The sequence below is a fragment of the Condylura cristata genome, unplaced genomic scaffold (genome assembly GCF_000260355.1).
Source record: "Condylura cristata isolate star-nosed mole 26May11 unplaced genomic scaffold, ConCri1.0 scaffold00023, whole genome shotgun sequence".
Classification (NCBI taxonomy): Eukaryota; Metazoa; Chordata; class Mammalia; order Eulipotyphla; family Talpidae; genus Condylura; species Condylura cristata.
In genome coordinates, this window is record NW_004567124.1 from 32,086,179 (window position 1) to 32,103,388 (window position 17,210).

The 17,210-nt window shown below is 40.5% G+C and overlaps 1 protein-coding gene across 1 annotated transcript in view; it reads left to right on the forward strand.

Annotated features, from left to right (window-relative positions):
* Positions 1-17,210, forward strand: part of RYR3 (ryanodine receptor 3) — a 358,818-nt gene that overhangs the window by 47,834 nt on the left and 293,774 nt on the right. Inside the window, exon 4 of the mRNA XM_004687571.2 lies at positions 15,709-15,783. Within this exon, the coding sequence (XP_004687628.1) occupies positions 15,709-15,783 (75 nt within the window). The remainder of the gene's footprint in view (positions 1-15,708; positions 15,784-17,210) is intronic.

Below are 17,210 nucleotides of genomic sequence, written 5' to 3' on the forward strand. Positions count from 1 at the left end.
GTTTCTCCTCTCAGATATGGCACCTGTAGTCCTCTTCCATAGTCCCTTGTGCTCTTTCCCACTGTTTTCTCCTTTCTCCCTCCCCTTCATGATTTTCTTTACAGTACAGTGGTAATCAAGATGGTTTACTCTCTGTGTTGAAAATAATAATAATGCAGGTGATAGCTTTCTTTAAAAAAAATAAACACCTTTTACTAGGCAAAATGTAAAATTGGTAACTCTGGGCATGATTAGTTTTGTTCCTCTTGTTGAAATTGTACCAGTTCTTCAACTTGTTAACCTGCAAGTCATATTCCTGAGTGCATCTCTTCAATCCCATTCTAAGTCATTTTGCCCAAACAAGAGATAAGTGCTTTGGTTTAAATGCTGCTTTAAAAAAAGAAAGAAAGAAAGAAAAACATTTGTAGTGAAATGCAGATAGTTGGCACCCTTGATGGTTGACTTTTTCATAGATTGTCAGATAAAAGGGGAGTCTCTTTCTCTGCATTCATAGGCTCCAGTTGTGCCTCTTTTGTTTTTGTTGAGACAAAGTGCAGGCTATTAGGAACCTGTTGGCATTCCAATCATTATTTGTATCTGCAAGCTGAGATTGTGTTCCCACTGCTCTGCTGCTCACCAGCTTTTCCATAAGGTGGACAGTGATGGGGAAAGGACCCGGATGGTGTTCCTAGGTCAGTGTGGCAGGCACCTACCAAGTGTTTGCTGAAAACACTGCCTTTGGTGATTTGCTTGAGAAGCCTCCTCCTTTCTGAGCCCCACTGTGTTCTTTTCTCTGGGTTGGGGGAACAGATGGACTGGGGGTGATGGAAATTCATGAGACCATTCCTGAATACTTGTTTTTATGTCTCTGGTGAGATAAGGTTAAGGTAAGTAGAATGTGTTACTTTGTTCATGTTTATTCATGTATATCTTTATGCAATTGCTTGTTTTCTAAAGTTTATGATTTTAGAAATTTTCAGAATTATTCCTGGGTACAAAAGGCTTTGGATTTTACCATTTCAATGGGAACATGTAATTTAACTGTAACTACTGAGGCACCTTTAACTGGTCAAGCAGAGAATGACACTGATGTTCTAAACCTGACTCTGCACCCCCTTTCTGGTCTCAGGCACTCAGGAAAAATTACCAGATCTTCTGCCCCAGTAGTCTGTACAATGATCTCCCTACCAATAACTACAGCAACAATACCTTAGACCTGACCCTTCTAGGGGCTTCCCAAGCCAACATTATAAAGGGATTACTTGCAAATCAAATCCTGATCAAATTTAGGATTTATACAGATTTTGGAAATTATGGCCTTATATAGATAATCTCAAATTCATATTCCTTCTCTGAGCCTTGAAATGGATCCAGTATGAAGTTTCTATACCCATTTCATGTAGAGGTTTCCGGTAATGGGAAAAACAGGATGAATATTTGGCAAGATGCCAACATGTCAGAACCTATTGTACATCCTAGACTGTTAACTCCATGCTATATTGATTCCCTGTTCTACTCCTATATCCCACTCAAGAAGGCCTCTCCACCCAAGTGATATTGAGGTCTTGAGAGGGATCAAAGCAACAAGAAACACAATTCCCTGGCTCCAGGCACTCCTCTGGGCCCCCAGAATGAGCAAAGGGAGTTTCCCAGTTCATTCCTTCAGGCAGCTGTTTGGATATACAGGACAATAGGGGAAGCACAAAAAGCCTTGACTTGTTAGCTATACTGATTTCTGTCCATTTTAGTGGGAAAGCAATAGGTATTCCCAGACTTTCTCAATACTAGTCTCAAGTTCATGTTTTTATGTGCACGCTGATGCTTGTTCTGAAGTCACAGTCTCTTCCTGAAGTGCACATAGCTCTAAAATAATGTTCTGTGTGTCAGCCCAGGTGGAGTTACTTAGGCTAGGATTGATTTCCTTCTTGACCAAATTTATTTTATTTTGTAATTTTGTTAAGTTCCCAGGGCACCAGGATAACAAGTTCACTGGGTTGACTTCCGGTCTGAACAGGTCCAATTCCAATTGGTTTCTGGCGTCGTGTCATTCTTCCTCAGTTCTGCCAATATCATCTTAGACTGAGAACACCCTTCGAATAGCCTCCCTGCTCCAAAGTACGCCATCATTTTCTCTGATGCTTGTGTGCCTGCTGCTTGGCCAGAGGAATATTGATGCCAACTTCTCAATCCGTTAACGTATTTAAGGATATCCTTGCTCCCTACGGCAATAAGGGGCCCCAGGCCCACCTTAATTTTTTTTTCATAAAAACAAAGCTGAAGTATTCTTCAAGCAACCCCGTTCCATTTCATAGAGAACAATGTTAGAGGTCAAGCTGTGGTATTAGGGATGTATTGTCCCACCATGACTTGTGGGAGGAGGTGTTAGTAGATTGCCAAGGGGGATACTCTGTAGCAAATAGACTTGATTTTTATGAAGAAAGTGAATTTTAAGTTCACAATTAAAACTCTGGTGTGATTCTAAACTCAGTGTCTTATTTAAATATGAGCCTCCATCACACTATCCATTTTTAACTCTTTGAGGTGACAATTCCAATGGTTCAGAGCTATCTTGTACTGTGTTGGCCTTTTTCTATTACTTAAAAAGCACTTGTGGAGTGCCTTTTGCATGTCATTGCCATCCTTCACTTCCATGGTACAGTTTTCTAGTGTATCAAGGAAGATGTTTATTGAGTTTTCTTGCATCAGTGACTGAAGAGCATGTTGATTACTGTAGAGTATGTTACCAGAAATTTGTAAAGCCTGTCCTGACTCAAGTCAGTTTGTCTGAGCTCTGACTGTCCCTGTCATTTTGGAGTTTCCCAGGTAACATATTCACAGCTTCAGAATTTTAAGGACCATTGAAGTCAACTTCCATCTCTCCCAGTGTAAAGAACAAAGATCAGCTGCAGTGTTCTTATTTAACAATTTCAGAGAAAATCAGTATGCAGCACTGCATAAGTTTAAGGTGGACAGCATAAATCGACACACACATATTATAAGATGATTACCACAGCATGTTGATATCCATCACCTCATAGTTACCAAATTTCTTTTCCATGTGGTAAAACTTTTTCTGTGAGTTTAGGGATTTGTGTTTTAGACTCCACATGTAAATGAAATTACAAATATCTTTCTGTGTCTGAATTAAATACCTTCAGCTTCTATCATGTTGCTATAGCTCTTTCTTCTTTTAGATGGAATAACACTCAGTAATCTATTTCACACATTTCCTTTACCTGACCATCTGTTGATAGACACAGGTTGTTGCCATGTAAATAATGTTGTAGCAGACATGGGGATACAAGTAAATAACTTAGTTGATTTCATTGTATTCAAATCAATATGCAGAAGTGTAATTAAATGTAGTAGTTCTATTTTTGAGTACCCTCTATGTGTTTTCCCTAGTGACGATGCCAGTTTACACCCCGCCAGCAATGCACAGGCTTCCATATCCTATCTGTGACTTGTCACCTCTTATCTTTCTGAAGTTGGTCACTCTGACAAATGTAAGAGGGTATCATATTGTGGTTTTATTTGCATTTCCTCAATCATTAGTGATGTTGAACACTCATGTTAGTTGGCCCTTTTCTAGTTATCTTTAATTGTATTATTTGAAGTGTATTTCATTGTTTTGCTTGGTTTTGCTATTGGGTTATCAGAGTTGTTTATATATTTCATAAGTGACAGCATTTGCAAATCATGTATTTGGTAAAAGGTTAATACCTTTCTCCCATTCATACGTTGTTTTTTCATTTTGTTGATCACATCTTGTGCAGAAAGAAGCTTTTTTGATGTAGTTACACTTGTTTATTTTGTCACTTGTGCTTTAGGTGTTATTTCCAGAAAATCATTGCAAAGACCTATGTAAAAGAGATTTACCCATTTCAAAATATACATGTTTAATTCACTGCAAATTAATTTTTTCAAGTGGTGTAAAATAGGAATTTAATTTGAATCCAGTTTTCCAGCCTCATTTATTGAAAGACCATCTTCATTAAATATTCTTGACTCCTGCATCAAATATTAGTTGATTGTACATCCATGGGTTCTGGGCTATTATTTGCATTCCATTGATCTATTTTTATGATAGTACCATACTAGTTTAATTCAACTTTGCAATAAAGTTTTAAATTAGAAATTGTAATGTTTCCATTTAATACCTTTGTTAGGATTGCTTTGGCTATTCACATTTTGTGATTCCGTGCATATCTTTAAGATTGAATTTTTTGCTTCTATGAAAAATGCCCTTGGAATTTGATAGGGACTCCTTTGAATCGTCTGTGGCTTAGTATGGCAATGATACCAATTCTTCCAGTTCATAAACATGGGATATCTTCCCATTTATTCTATCTTCTTTAATTTCTTTTGTCAATGTCTTATAATTTCTGGTCCAGAGACCTTTCACCTTCTTTAGTAAATTTCTTCCTGGGTATTTTATTGTCTTTGAAGCTACTGTAAATTAGATAATTTTCTTTATTTCTCAGATAATTCATTTTTTGCTATATTGTTTTTGGTGCCCAATCATCACATCCTATTAATAATAACTACCAACCCTACTAAGGAAAGATTTATTTTTCTCTAAACATTGAAGTAAATACAATCAGCACAACCGAGTTTTTTTTCCCCTCTTCAAATTGTGATCCACACTTGGTGTTTCTGAGCCTCATATCTCCCTTTCCCAAATACTAGGTGCTAATTTTAATATACCTTCTTCCTTTTGCCCACAATTTGCTGTGGTTTTTTGCTGCTCAAGGGAAGTTTGAATTTTACTGTCAACACCACTAGGTTATCTCCCTGATGTCACTGTGATGAATTTACTCCCTGTACAGTGAGGAGAAAATAGATCAGACAGTGCTTATTCTATCCAGGTCCTGACTTCGATTCACAGATCATCAAAGGAGACAATTAAAAAATAACTTTGTATTTCTCTTTGATAGAAGAGCCAGTTAGTGCCAGGAACACTTGGATCTAAGCTGGGGCCTTTGTAAGCTGGACTTTTAAAGTCAGCCATGTCCAAATATTGGACAGTGAAAATCAAATCTAAAAGATGCTAGCTCTGCAGACCCTGCAGGCACAGAAGAAGTAGAGTGCTGTTAATAAAAATACAGACTGATATGATCCCTTAAGGACCTGCAAGGCACAAAAGCCAGAGTGATAAAAGACCACGTGACTGGGGCAAGCAGTAGCCTAATAGCAAAAGAAAGTAAAAGTGCCCCTCCCCCTAACCTGCTCTGTTGTCATCAGCCCTCTTTATCCCCAGGCCTTAGAGCTTAGACAGGAAGCAAGGGAGGTCCAGATTGCATGGTGTCAGCTTAGGAAGTCTAGCCGACCCTCAACATTGGATCTGGAGGGGATCATTATGAGCATATCTTACAGGAGGGATTTGTGTCATTCCACCTGTCACATGTATGGCAGTAGAGCTCAGAGAGTCAAAGGTTATCCTATTACTATCAAAGATGAAAGGAAATAGCCATGTTCTTTGCTTAGGGGGTTCTGAAGAAATACTAATAGGAACACCGTCCAGAAGCATAGTTCTGAGAATAGCAATGCACTTGTTGACCATAAACATCACATCAACTACTTGAATAGAGGGTCCTTAGTGGCCGTAGAGGTAGCTCTCAAAATTGGCTGCTGTGCATCAGAATTAACAGGGGCCCAGGCCCTACCACCTACTAAATGAGAATCTTAGGGAAATATTTTTGAGTTGTAGTTGTTTTCTTGTTTTGCTTTCCTTCTTAATGTCCCACTAGTGATTTTGGTAGATCAATGAGGTTGAAGACCATTTCTCTAGAATCAGGGCACAAGAGTTCAGAAGAATCATGCTGTTGTTGCAGGCGTGTGGCCCACAGACAGGCAGAGAGTCGTAGGAGCAACCTTTCCCCTTCCCAGGCACAGGGGCTCATACACAAGAAATCAGGAATCCCCCACCCAGGACTACTTAATATAATTGAAGGAAAGATCAGGCTGTTTGTTTTGCTGGGAATCTAACTTGGTCCTAGGCTTATTTACTATTGTATGTAGCAAGAGCAAGAGCATCAAGCTCTATTCAGCAAGATCTCAATTGGAATTGGTACAAGGGTGTTAGAGGAATTAAGGAAATAATGGCGGTGTTAACAAAGGACATGCAGAATAGAGAAAAACAATAGCTGAAGGAATACAGGACACAAAGTAGAGGCTCAAGCAACATAAAAGCAAGTTAATCTTCTGTCTCATAACCCACAAGAATAGAGCTATTTCCACACTATAGGACTCAAGGGGGCTTGCAATAAAAATGTATTCCTACTTCATTATCCTCATGACCAGCTGTGACTTTTTCCTGGAGAAACGATTAGAAGCAGTGTTCATGTCATTCAGTTTTCCATGTCAAGGTAGTCTGACCTTTCAGATGGTAAGTCATTCATAGGAAGTGCTTACTGTATGTTCCCTTGGGTGAAAGGGATGGCCTGAGCAGAGAGTTTACTCAGGCTTGACCCTATATAGCTGCTGCTGCCCACTGTGTCACCAGGGACCTGTGATTGATAAATATAGGAGATACACATAAAAAACAGTAGTGACTGGAATATTCTATTGAATGGCTCCTTTTATGGAAAGACCAAACTTGGAAATGCCAGATTCTTAGAAATCTTCATCAGCCATGGGCAAAGAGCTAGTGGGCAGAGGAGGGGACTCACTCAGAGAGGGAAATAATTGCCTCAACTCTTTCCAGCATATACTTGTCATTGATCTAGATGACATTAATACCCTGACAAATATCTTCTTGTCAGTTCTTTGAAAATCCCCGTCAGCAGCATGTCAGAGCTGCCATTTTGGCTGTCTGGTTTCCCTGTGGCATCCATGGCCAAAGAACAGCACAGATGTAGCTATAGCTACCCTATGTTCAATGTGAGGCATCCCAGACTGCCTCCTTCCCCTCCCTGCCAGCAGCAAATGCTTGTCTTCCTGTTTCAGAATCAGTGTATGTAAAATCCCAGAGTCAGTCCTCAAAGTCATTTAATTTGTTCCCCACACACTCTGGATTAGGACAAAAGGGAGGGGAAATGGTGGTTACACATGTCTGTTTTCAGAGGTCAGAAAACCTTAAATATTTGAAATGCAAGAGATCCCTCGGTTGTCTTTAGTCGCTTAAACCCTGAGATTGAAATTGTCCTGTCAAAGGCTTGTCCTTCTCGTGGCTGTGTGTTCCCAGGAAACAATGAACTTGAGGCCACCAGAGGGGCTGCTCTATCAACCCTGCCTCATCTGAGCCATCTCTCTAAGTTTACTTACCCCACGCCCAAATCTGTGCAAAATGGAAGCCATGTCAGCATTTCCCAGGAAAAGAAAATTTCTCTGTCATGCCCATTCTTCCTGCAGATACTGATCAGGATCCCAAACCTGATCACATGGTTTTTCACATGCGGGCCTGACCTTTCGTCCTTTTGCCCTGAAATACTTTCATGTGGCTTTGAGAAGAATGACATGAGCAAAAATGAGATGATCAGACTCTCCTTACTCAGAAAAAGATAATTCTAGGTCCTTTCAGAGGGCAGGTTGACTGAGCTCGATGGATCCTAAACCACAGAGAGTAAATTTGGCATTTGGTGGTGGGTGGCTGAAGACAGGGCGTGCTGGGTTTTGCCAGTGTTTATCTAAATGATGGAGACAGAGAATGGCCTGTCTTTGCGCACAGCTTTGGAGTTGCGGTGTGATAGGCAGTGACAGGGAGCGGGTAGCACTGAGGGTGTGGGAGGTGGGGCTCTCTGGCAGCATTACTGCCCCACTGACCTTGTCGCAAGAGCAGGGAAGCAAATGGAACAGGGACCCCAAAGGCACTCTGAAGACCAGAGGTTGCCTTTTCTCTTTGGGGCCTATTGTGCCTCGTAGCCTCTGGAATACATCTTTTCAGTAAGGCAACTGGGGATACTGCTGTGGTGACTGAACTTGGGGAAATGAGGCTGTCACACACTGTACCTTCTCTTTTCTGAACTTCATTAAAATTATATTTCATGATTTGGATTTTTAACGATATCCCAAGAGGCCTGTAAAGGATGCCAAGAACGTGGACTCCTTTCAAGTGCTTTTATCCTCAGGGCCTGCACTGCCCTGGCTGTCGCCCCAGATTCACTTGAAGGATGGCTTGCAGGGGAAGCCTTTTCAGGGGCTTCCTTCAAAAAGGTTTTTTGTTGTCCATAGCTCAGGTAACTTGACTAAGAATTATAGAACCATATTAAGCATGCCATTACACACAGGAAATCTCGGTGTAGAGGAATGATAGAGTGGATATTTGGAATTTAGACTGTGTAACCCAGGGGTGGGAGGGCACATACAAAGATCAGCATGATTTGTGACTTGGACTCAACCAGGAAATATGATAACAAAAATTCAACTAGCAAGTTCTGGCCATCCCATTTCCCTTGTGAAATTTTGAATAGCCCAATGCAGGACACTAAACCCTCGTCTCCCCTGTCTTTTCTGGATCAGATACTCTACTTTTCAGCTACATAATTGCCAAGTCCAGCTTTTCTGGGCTCCCCACCTTCAGATATGAAAACACTATGTAAGTATAAGATATCATTCTTTTAACTTTTAAAGAGGAAATCTTTAATTGTTTAAGAGGAAATATTGTTCTTATTACCAGGAGATCACAATCTAAGACCTCTTAAAATTCTCCTATCATTTGCTTTGGGGCATTTGAATGCTGGTGAAAGATATAATCAAATCCCATCTGCCCAGCCCTTCTAGAAAAGTGGGGTACCTAAGACAGGTCTTAGGAATTTGGCCAGAGGGGAACTTACCTGTGGCAGTAAGAGACCTAGAATCTGATGGGTGGGGCAGCCATGGGAACAGGGGAGCAACTAAGCCTCTGGGAAGAAGAATGGGGAATCTGGAGAAGGATCAGCAAAGGGCAATCAGGGAAACCCAGTGCCTTTGGGACCCCAGGAGGAGTGACTCCTTCAGGCAACAGATTTTCCCTGTCTGCTCTGGAGCTGAGCCTAAGGGAACTCAGAGGGATGAGATGTATCGTGGAGAAAGACTTTCTGGGGTTTCCCTTCAACAACAGAATAGGGCTAGACTCTGTCTCTGCCTAAAAGCAAGCATGCTAGATGGCATTGCCATCTACCTTTCAGACAGGTAAAGTCAGTAACTGAGGCTTCAGGAAAATTCGTCACCCGAGGGACCACTGAAGCTTTAATGAATAGACAAAACACTCCTGTAGAGCGAGTTCCATTTTCCTTTAAGCGCAGGCAACGTGTTACTGCCTCTACCGCCCCCACCCTCTACCTACATACATTTTGTACTGAAATGATGGGGCAGTACTACTGCTAAAGAAAAATTAGATAATCCAGTGGTTCTGCAACCAACCAAATGGTTATTTCATTTTCAAAGGTTGACTTATATTTCTGACACGAACATATGAATAGTTGGCGTAGACCCTGCCTTTTTCACAGTGGTGTATGATAAACATTGTTCTGTGTCTCCAATAACTTCTGAAATTGTCTCCTTTAATGGTTGCAGGATAGAACATCTTGACGAAATCCCATGATTTACTGGACAATTTTCCTTTTGGATACTTAGGTTCTCTCCAGGGTTTTTGTCCCCCCTCCCCCATTACAATGCCCTTCTCACTATAGTATCCATCCTTCTTTTGCTCCTTCTCAATGATTCCCAGAGGTAGAATTACTGCAACAGAGGTTGTGTACTTTTTTATGGCTCTTTTCCTATATTACCATATTGCTGTGCAGAAGACTTGTGTGCTCGTGTCCCCTTATATGTGATAGCACCCACTATATTGCAACTCTGCCAGCTTTAGGTTTTTCCCATTCCTGCAAATTTAGTTGACGTAAAGTGATGTATCTGTGGCTTTTTCATTTTTTTCATTACTAGAAAAGATAAAATCTGTTCCATATGTTTTACTTTATTCCTGATATGAATCACTTCTTCGTATTCTTTGCCTATTTATTGGAGGCTTGTTTTTCTTGCCCACACTTCAGTAATACATTAACCCTTTTATTCAGGCAATACAAAGAGTTTCTGTGGTCTATTCAATGTTGATATTCCCATTGTTCTGGGGTTTAGTATCTTAGTAAATCAAATCTGTCTTGTTTCTTTTGACCATGTCTGTCGCTTCAAAGCCTGGATAAGTATTAGATCTGTAAAGGAATGTATTCTATATTTATTACATGCTAGTTGTTTTAGAATTTAATTTTAAAATGAAATATTGAAACTTACTATCCATCCAAAATCTTTTATATTTCCTGTGGATCTTACTGAACGCTTCTGACTTACTGGCCACATATCACAGAGACACATGCTTAATAATCTTGCCTCCCTCCCATTGTGCTAAAGCCCTGCCTTATTATATGCTACATTTCAGATTTGTTTATGGGTTTATGGACTGCCCATCCTGCTCCACATTCTTCATTTTGAATCAAATCCAGAATGAAAGAGTTTTAGCTTCATAACATTTACTAAAATTTGATTCTTTTTTAGAATAAAAATTCCATACTGTTCATATTTCCAGATTAACTTTATAGCAACTTTGTTGAACTCCAAAAAACCCTATTGGAATTTTCATTAAAGGTGCATTAAATCTGTAAGGTAATTTGAAGAGAATAAGCACTGACAAACATTAATTCTCATTCTGTAACAAAGTATACCTTTCCATTTCACTAAATCAACTTTTATTTTAAAGTTTTATGGTTTGATTTCGAAGAGTGAAGTCATCTAAATTCCTAAAAGTTTAATATGTCACAGCAGTCATGAATAGATAATGAAAGATTATGCATCTAACTAAAAATAGGAAGTTAGTTGCTTCGGTTGTGCCATTAGGTGCTGTTTTAGGATTGGTTTGTTTTTAAATATGGCATCACTATCATTTGCCATTTGCATCAAAGGAAATGCAGAGCTGCAGAGTCATGTGAAGGGCTCCCAGCTTTCTCAGGAAAAGTTACTGTGTGGCCTTCAAGAGAGACTTCTTTCTTTGAGAACTTAAAAGAGTGAAACAGAAATGGAGAAGGAAAGGAAGGAAATGAAAGCCCACATATCTAGACCCAGAAAATTTATTTCGTACCTCATATGCCCTCCTGGGAAGATGGCTCCTGAAGTTTTTAATGGGTTTTGTTAGATTTCAGCAAAGAATCTTGCTTACAAATAGCCTTCTGGAGCTGGAGCCCCCCAAGTTGGGGTTCTAGACTCCAAAAGAGGGTGATGTAGAGATCTAACAGTTCTGAAGCATTTATGTATGACTGGAAAGCAGAGAGACCCCTCCCCCATTCTTTTGCTGTTATAGCAGGTTTATCTTACCAGGAGGCAGTGTCATCTGGGACCCAAGAGAAATGTCAATGACAGATTTAATTTTGAAATTACAGGCCGTATAATTGCATTGATGACTAAATAGAACATTTTTGCTCTGGCCATGGTATCAGGGATATTACACCAGCTTTGCTCTGTCCAACCCTGTAGAATGGTACCAAGTATTTTCCTTCTGCCAGTAGCAATAGCCAACGTGACTGGTGGCAGGGATAGGGCTGCTTTCCCAGTGAAGTCTCAGCCTTGTAATCTCAATTTCCCTTATAAACAGGCTTATTGGTCTTATATGTAGCATATCATATCTTGGTTGGAATATTATTGAAGAAGTAATTGGTAGAAGAATGAAGTTGGTAGAATTTGTAGCTAAAGCCAAGGTTAAGAGGAGCTTGGTGTTTAGATGCCAATCATACAAAAGTCTTTTGCATTCTAGATGCCCCTCTTTTTACATCTGTAAAATGGACTACTTCATATAATATTTCTTTACTTAGGAAACAGGAATATAAAATCCGATGATGAATGCCTCCATTTGCTAGGCCCTGATAAAAGTGATTATCAGTAATGAGAGAGAACACAACCAAAACACAAGGAGTTAGCCCTAGAAAGAGAGAAGGTAGATACATAACAAAAATAAAATCTCAGCTAATAACAAATGGCATGAAAATCATCAAGTGGTAAGCTATGATAGGGTAAGGGTGATTATTCTCTTTGAAAGATGAATCTCTTTGAGAAGGGTTTTTAAGTTTTAAAAGAATCATTAAAAAAAAAAGAAAGATTGCATGGCAGAGGTCATGTGTATTCTGCAAAGCCCAAAATATATTTACTATCTGGTCTTTCCAGAGGAAATTGGCCAACTCATACTGCAGGGTCTCGAAGGCCATGGCGACCGTGTGTTTCTAAGTGTATAAGAAAACTATTTCCAGAGGTGTGTGTGAGCCAGAGTATAAGGTGATGGGATTTCAAAAGCTGCTCCATCTGCCATGTTAACTATGGCTATAAAAGGGGGACTGGACATCAGGAAGCAACCTGTGGCTGTCATTTAGGCCATGTGTGCCAGGGCAGTAGGTTGGTGTTTACTGGTGGCAGTGGGACTGAGCAGTGAGATACACTGAGGAGATGACACCAAAGGGGCTTTGGACTAAATGTAGAGAGGGAGAGGTAGAAGGAGTCTAGGAGGACCCCAAGATTTTGGGCCTGCATTCTCTTTTCTGCATGTAGGGTGTGATGCCTCCAGTTCTGCCATTTTGTGGTCAGGGTTACCCTCCTAAGGAACAGTTCTGAATTTTATACTCTTTTCAGAAGCCTGCCCCAGTATACCATTAGCTGTGAACCAGTCACAGTCCTTCATAACCCACCTGTGTCTTGACTTGTTTCCACCTGCTCCCTTTGCCAACCCCTGCACAAACTGGGAAGCTGCTGGCCAGTGCCCAAGTGCATGTCACATGCTCAGTCCAGGCCTCTGCTAGGATGTGTGCCTCTGTCTTACTGTTGGCACATGTCAGCAGTTCTCCAGAATGTTACGGTCTACCATGTCAGTAAAACTCGTCCCTGACAGCTCCTCTGTACCCTCCTATATCTTTTGTTTTTACCTCTTTTAACAGGATTGTCCTTTCTATTTACAACATGCATTTTCATACACAAGTTTTATCTCCCCTGTCAGACTGCAGAGAGGGAGGCAACAAAGCATGCATCCAGGTGCCTTTGTCTTTGTTAGAGCCAACTCTCCGCTGGACGGTATGTGACTTTGAGCAAGTTACTCAACCTTTAAGTCTTGGTTTGCATGGCTATACGAGGAAGAGAATCACAGTGGTTACTTCACAGTACTAATTACGAGGCAAAATCAGATGATTCCCATACAACCCTCGCAGTTTGATGCCTGCACATGATCAGAAATCAGCAAATCCCAGTTATATCAACTCACTTCTAGGAAGGAGCTGAGAAAGCACCTATCCTTTTTGTTTTGTGGTTTTATACAACATAAACAACTGACTGTATTATTTTAAAAAATAGAGCAAACTTCAGTTGTGGAATTAACCTAGTGTTCCGTTTCCACCACCACCACACCTATCTTTATGAGACCCGGCAAGAAACCTTTCCTCTTGGAACTGCCTGTGCCTCATGGTTTGAAGTAGGAGACATGATTCCTCCCTTGAAAAGTTGTCATGAGCAGGAGCTGACAACATGTCAAGCGCTCACTATGATGTGTGTGCCAAGCAGTGGTTCTCACCAGCATGAGGGTAGTCAGAGCTTCTAAAGACAGCTCTACCTTTCTAAGGGAAGTTCTTTAATCCTGGAACAGCTGCATCAGTGCTGTGTGCCTGTTAGAAATACAGCTTCTCAGGTCCCAGTGTAGGCTTAGGGATGTAGACTCTGCGGATCAGGATCCAGCAGCCTTATTTTAACATTGTGATTGGCACCAGCTTCCAGGAACCACTGCATTCGGGGAGGGTGGAGCTAGGATGTGAGGATCCTGGGTACTGATACAGACTTCCTCCTCAATTCCCATGGGGTACTTCAGCCTCTTTGTTTTTCTGTGGCCCGATATTAAAGGAAGATGTTTGCAGAAGAGTCAGTGAAAGGGAAGAACACCAGCTGTTTGATGCCATTCTTTTTGAAGTCAATAGCCCTTGACTGTTAGGATCACTCAGAGTTCATAGGACCAAAGAAGAATTGGAGGCAAAGGTAACACCTCATTAACCGTAGGAAGTGTCATTTAGTCAGGGGTTCAATTAGAGACATTAGGACTGGTTTGGGAGTATATACCCACAACCTATGCTACCGTAAGTGCCAAATCATGATAATACAAACCTCTAGGAAAAGTTTGTTAGAGTGACAAGATGTGAAAACTAGTTAATATGTCTAAGCTGTTGACAAATTTAAAGAGAGCAACTAAAAGTGTAAGTGATTTCAAGAAATGTGGAAATAAAGTCAATAGCATTTAATTCCTCCATAGCATACAAGTCTTAGAATGCTTAATATCTTCACAGCCATGAAAAACCAGTCATGTTTAGATGTATGTTTCTTTTTAAGAAACATACCACATTTCCCTTTTTATCTCTTGAAGCTTGTTGTATGACATGAAAAATCATCTTGGGCAGACTGATTCTGTTAATCCAAAGAGAGCTGAAATAAATTTCCTCTAGGCCTCATTATCCAGCCTTCTGCCTTCTCTCCATGCCACCAGCTTTCCCCTTCGCAGCTCATTGCTCTGATGGTGGGTAGACACAGGGGAGAAACCTCAAGTGGACCTGTAGCTCTGAATAAAATGGGGTGCCCAGGAGATGCCCCTGGAATAGAGAAAGAAAATACTAGAATTTTTTTATGATTAATTTTACTCCTAGACTTTGGATGCTTTATATGTGTATTTGAGGATGGGGTCTTTGCTCAAGTATTGCTTCCTATAAAGATGTGTGAATGATAAAAAAAAAAAAGAAAGAAATTCTCTCCAAGGGCAGTTAACATGAGGAAAAGATTTAGATAAGGTTGAAAAATGTCAATGTCAAAAAATTCTTTAAAATTCTAGAATTTTCTGCAGTTCAACTTTCCATGTTCCTTACTTACTTTATATACTTATAATAAATATTGATTTTACTTCATATGTGTTGATGTCAAATTTTAAAGAAAAAAAAACCTAATTCTGTATAGATTGTTTTCCATGTTCCATATTTACATATAACTAAAATAAATCATGGTTTTGTGTCATACCATGTCCTATTCAGTTCAGAGACTGATGTGTGAGTAGGATCAAGGGAAGAAGTAAGAAGCAGATAGCACTGTTCTTTGTGGGGTTATCTCTTTCTTTTGTGCCTCCCTCCCTTGCTGTTTGGGCTGCTACCAAGCAAATAGCCAAAGTGGAGATGCTTGGTGAAGCAGAGAAGGTACCAGAATGGTGCCTCTACTGAAGAATCTTTTCCTGCACACCTGGTTGCCGCTTTAAAGTCCTGGATTTCAGAGTCATCTCTCCCTGGTGAGCTCTGGATAAACAGAACACATTAGAGCAAGTGGGTAGGAGGCACAGGTAGCTTAAAGGGGAAGACCACAAGGCACAGAACATGACCCTATGCCTGCCTGCTATGTGGCATTTCTGTCACTAGGCTGCAGTTACATCAGTGTGTTTCTCTCTCTCACTCTGACCGCTTCTGAGAAGTTTCAAAGGAAGGTAAGCAGTTCCTATCTCATTTACATGCTTCTCTGGTAGAAGAGCTCTGGAATTCTGCTGACCCATACGGTGACCATTTCTGAGAAGAAGGTTGCCAAGGATGCTGCATGGCTGTGGTCACCACTTTCCCCTGTTCATAGGCTGGCCACTTGCTTCTAGAATGAATCCCTTGGGAGCTTTGCAATGGGTCTTTTCTTTATAGTCTGTTTTCCAGAATTCCTGGCTGCTTTGCTCTCAGAAACCACAACTGGCCCATCCTGACATTTTCCTCTTGTCTTCTGCAGGCAGCACAAGGGGGTGGCCACAGGACCCTGCTGTATGGCCATGCGATTCTCCTGCGGCACTCTTTCAGCGGGATGGTAAGCACAGCTAGATGTCACTTTCACAGTTCAGGGAGGGAGGAGTGAGACAGGGGAGGGAGTTCTGACACTAGCAAGTATTTAGATAAGGTTAACAATGAGAGTAAATTGGAAAGTAAATAATCGCAGCAATAATGTCTTTTTGCTCATATCACTTACCTCAATTTGAAATTACATATTTTTTAATGTCTGGCCAGTCTTCTCCACATTGTAGGAGGAAAAGAATATATCATGTCTTTTTTGTTGTTGTTGTTACAAAATTTAGCTCCACCAAGGGCAGTTACTTGACATACTAGATGTTCAGTAAATATTTGCTAAGTTAATGACAAGATGAACTATGGGAACACTTGATTCCATCAGCATGCAAGGATAAGCAACATAGGAAATCAGCTAAATGGAATTTTTGTGAAGTTTGTCCTCCTCTGCTTGCTAAAGAAAATGGGATGACATACATGGCGCCCGGGTTAGAGCTTGGAGATATTCTTTTATTCCAGAGGCAGGTGGAAGAAAGCTGATGAGATAATGACGAATTGGAGGTCTAGAAGCAGATTTCCACAAAATGGTGGTAACTCAAATTTGAAAAAGTCCCAGTTTTAAGTAAATGTACAGATACTGCACATCATTTACAGGGAGTATAAAGGAGAATATTGTGATCTCAAACAAATGTAGTATGTGCCAACTCTAATAACTTTCCCTCATAGTTCTCTCTCTGTGTATCATCTATACTTGCTATCTGGGAAGATATGCCTGCCTTCCCTAGCCATGGTGGAAAAATGTTAAATTAATTCAAGACTCCTTTCACACATTTACACCTGCAGCATGCTGCAAAGTTCATCTCAAAGCTTGAAGTATCAAACTGGCAATGAGAGCAGCAGCTACCTCTTTGATTATTTATTTATTGCAGTTTTTTTTTTCCTGAGCATTGGTAAGAAATTGACCCTTTCAGCTTGAAGTATGCATGAATAGTTGTCCTCATACAAAACTAAAATGACCAAAGGAGATAGAGACATCTCTAGAGAGTGGGGAAACTTTGTAGCCTGGCAGTCTCTAAAATTGATCGTTGATCATTTGTCTTTCATAATTTGGGGCTTACCCATAAGGAAATGCAATTCTAATGTGTCTCTTTCTCTGCTTAAATGGGATAAACAAAACATCAAGCCTCATGTTTCTCATGACTTTGAAGAGATTCGGGATAAAACCATGGTAGAGATAAGAATACTTCCATTATTTGTCAGATTTACTGTCCCCCAAACCTCAGAAGCAAAGTTAACAAAGGCTCTGTGCCAGCTAGTTCTTTTAAGAACCAGCTCTGAGATTAATGCATCTGAAATGTGAGTTTGTACAAATACATTGATGCTCCACTTTTCCATGGCAGGGAAGTAGAAGTGTAACTCAAGTGCATGTGCGCCTCTAACCTTCAGTCCCCC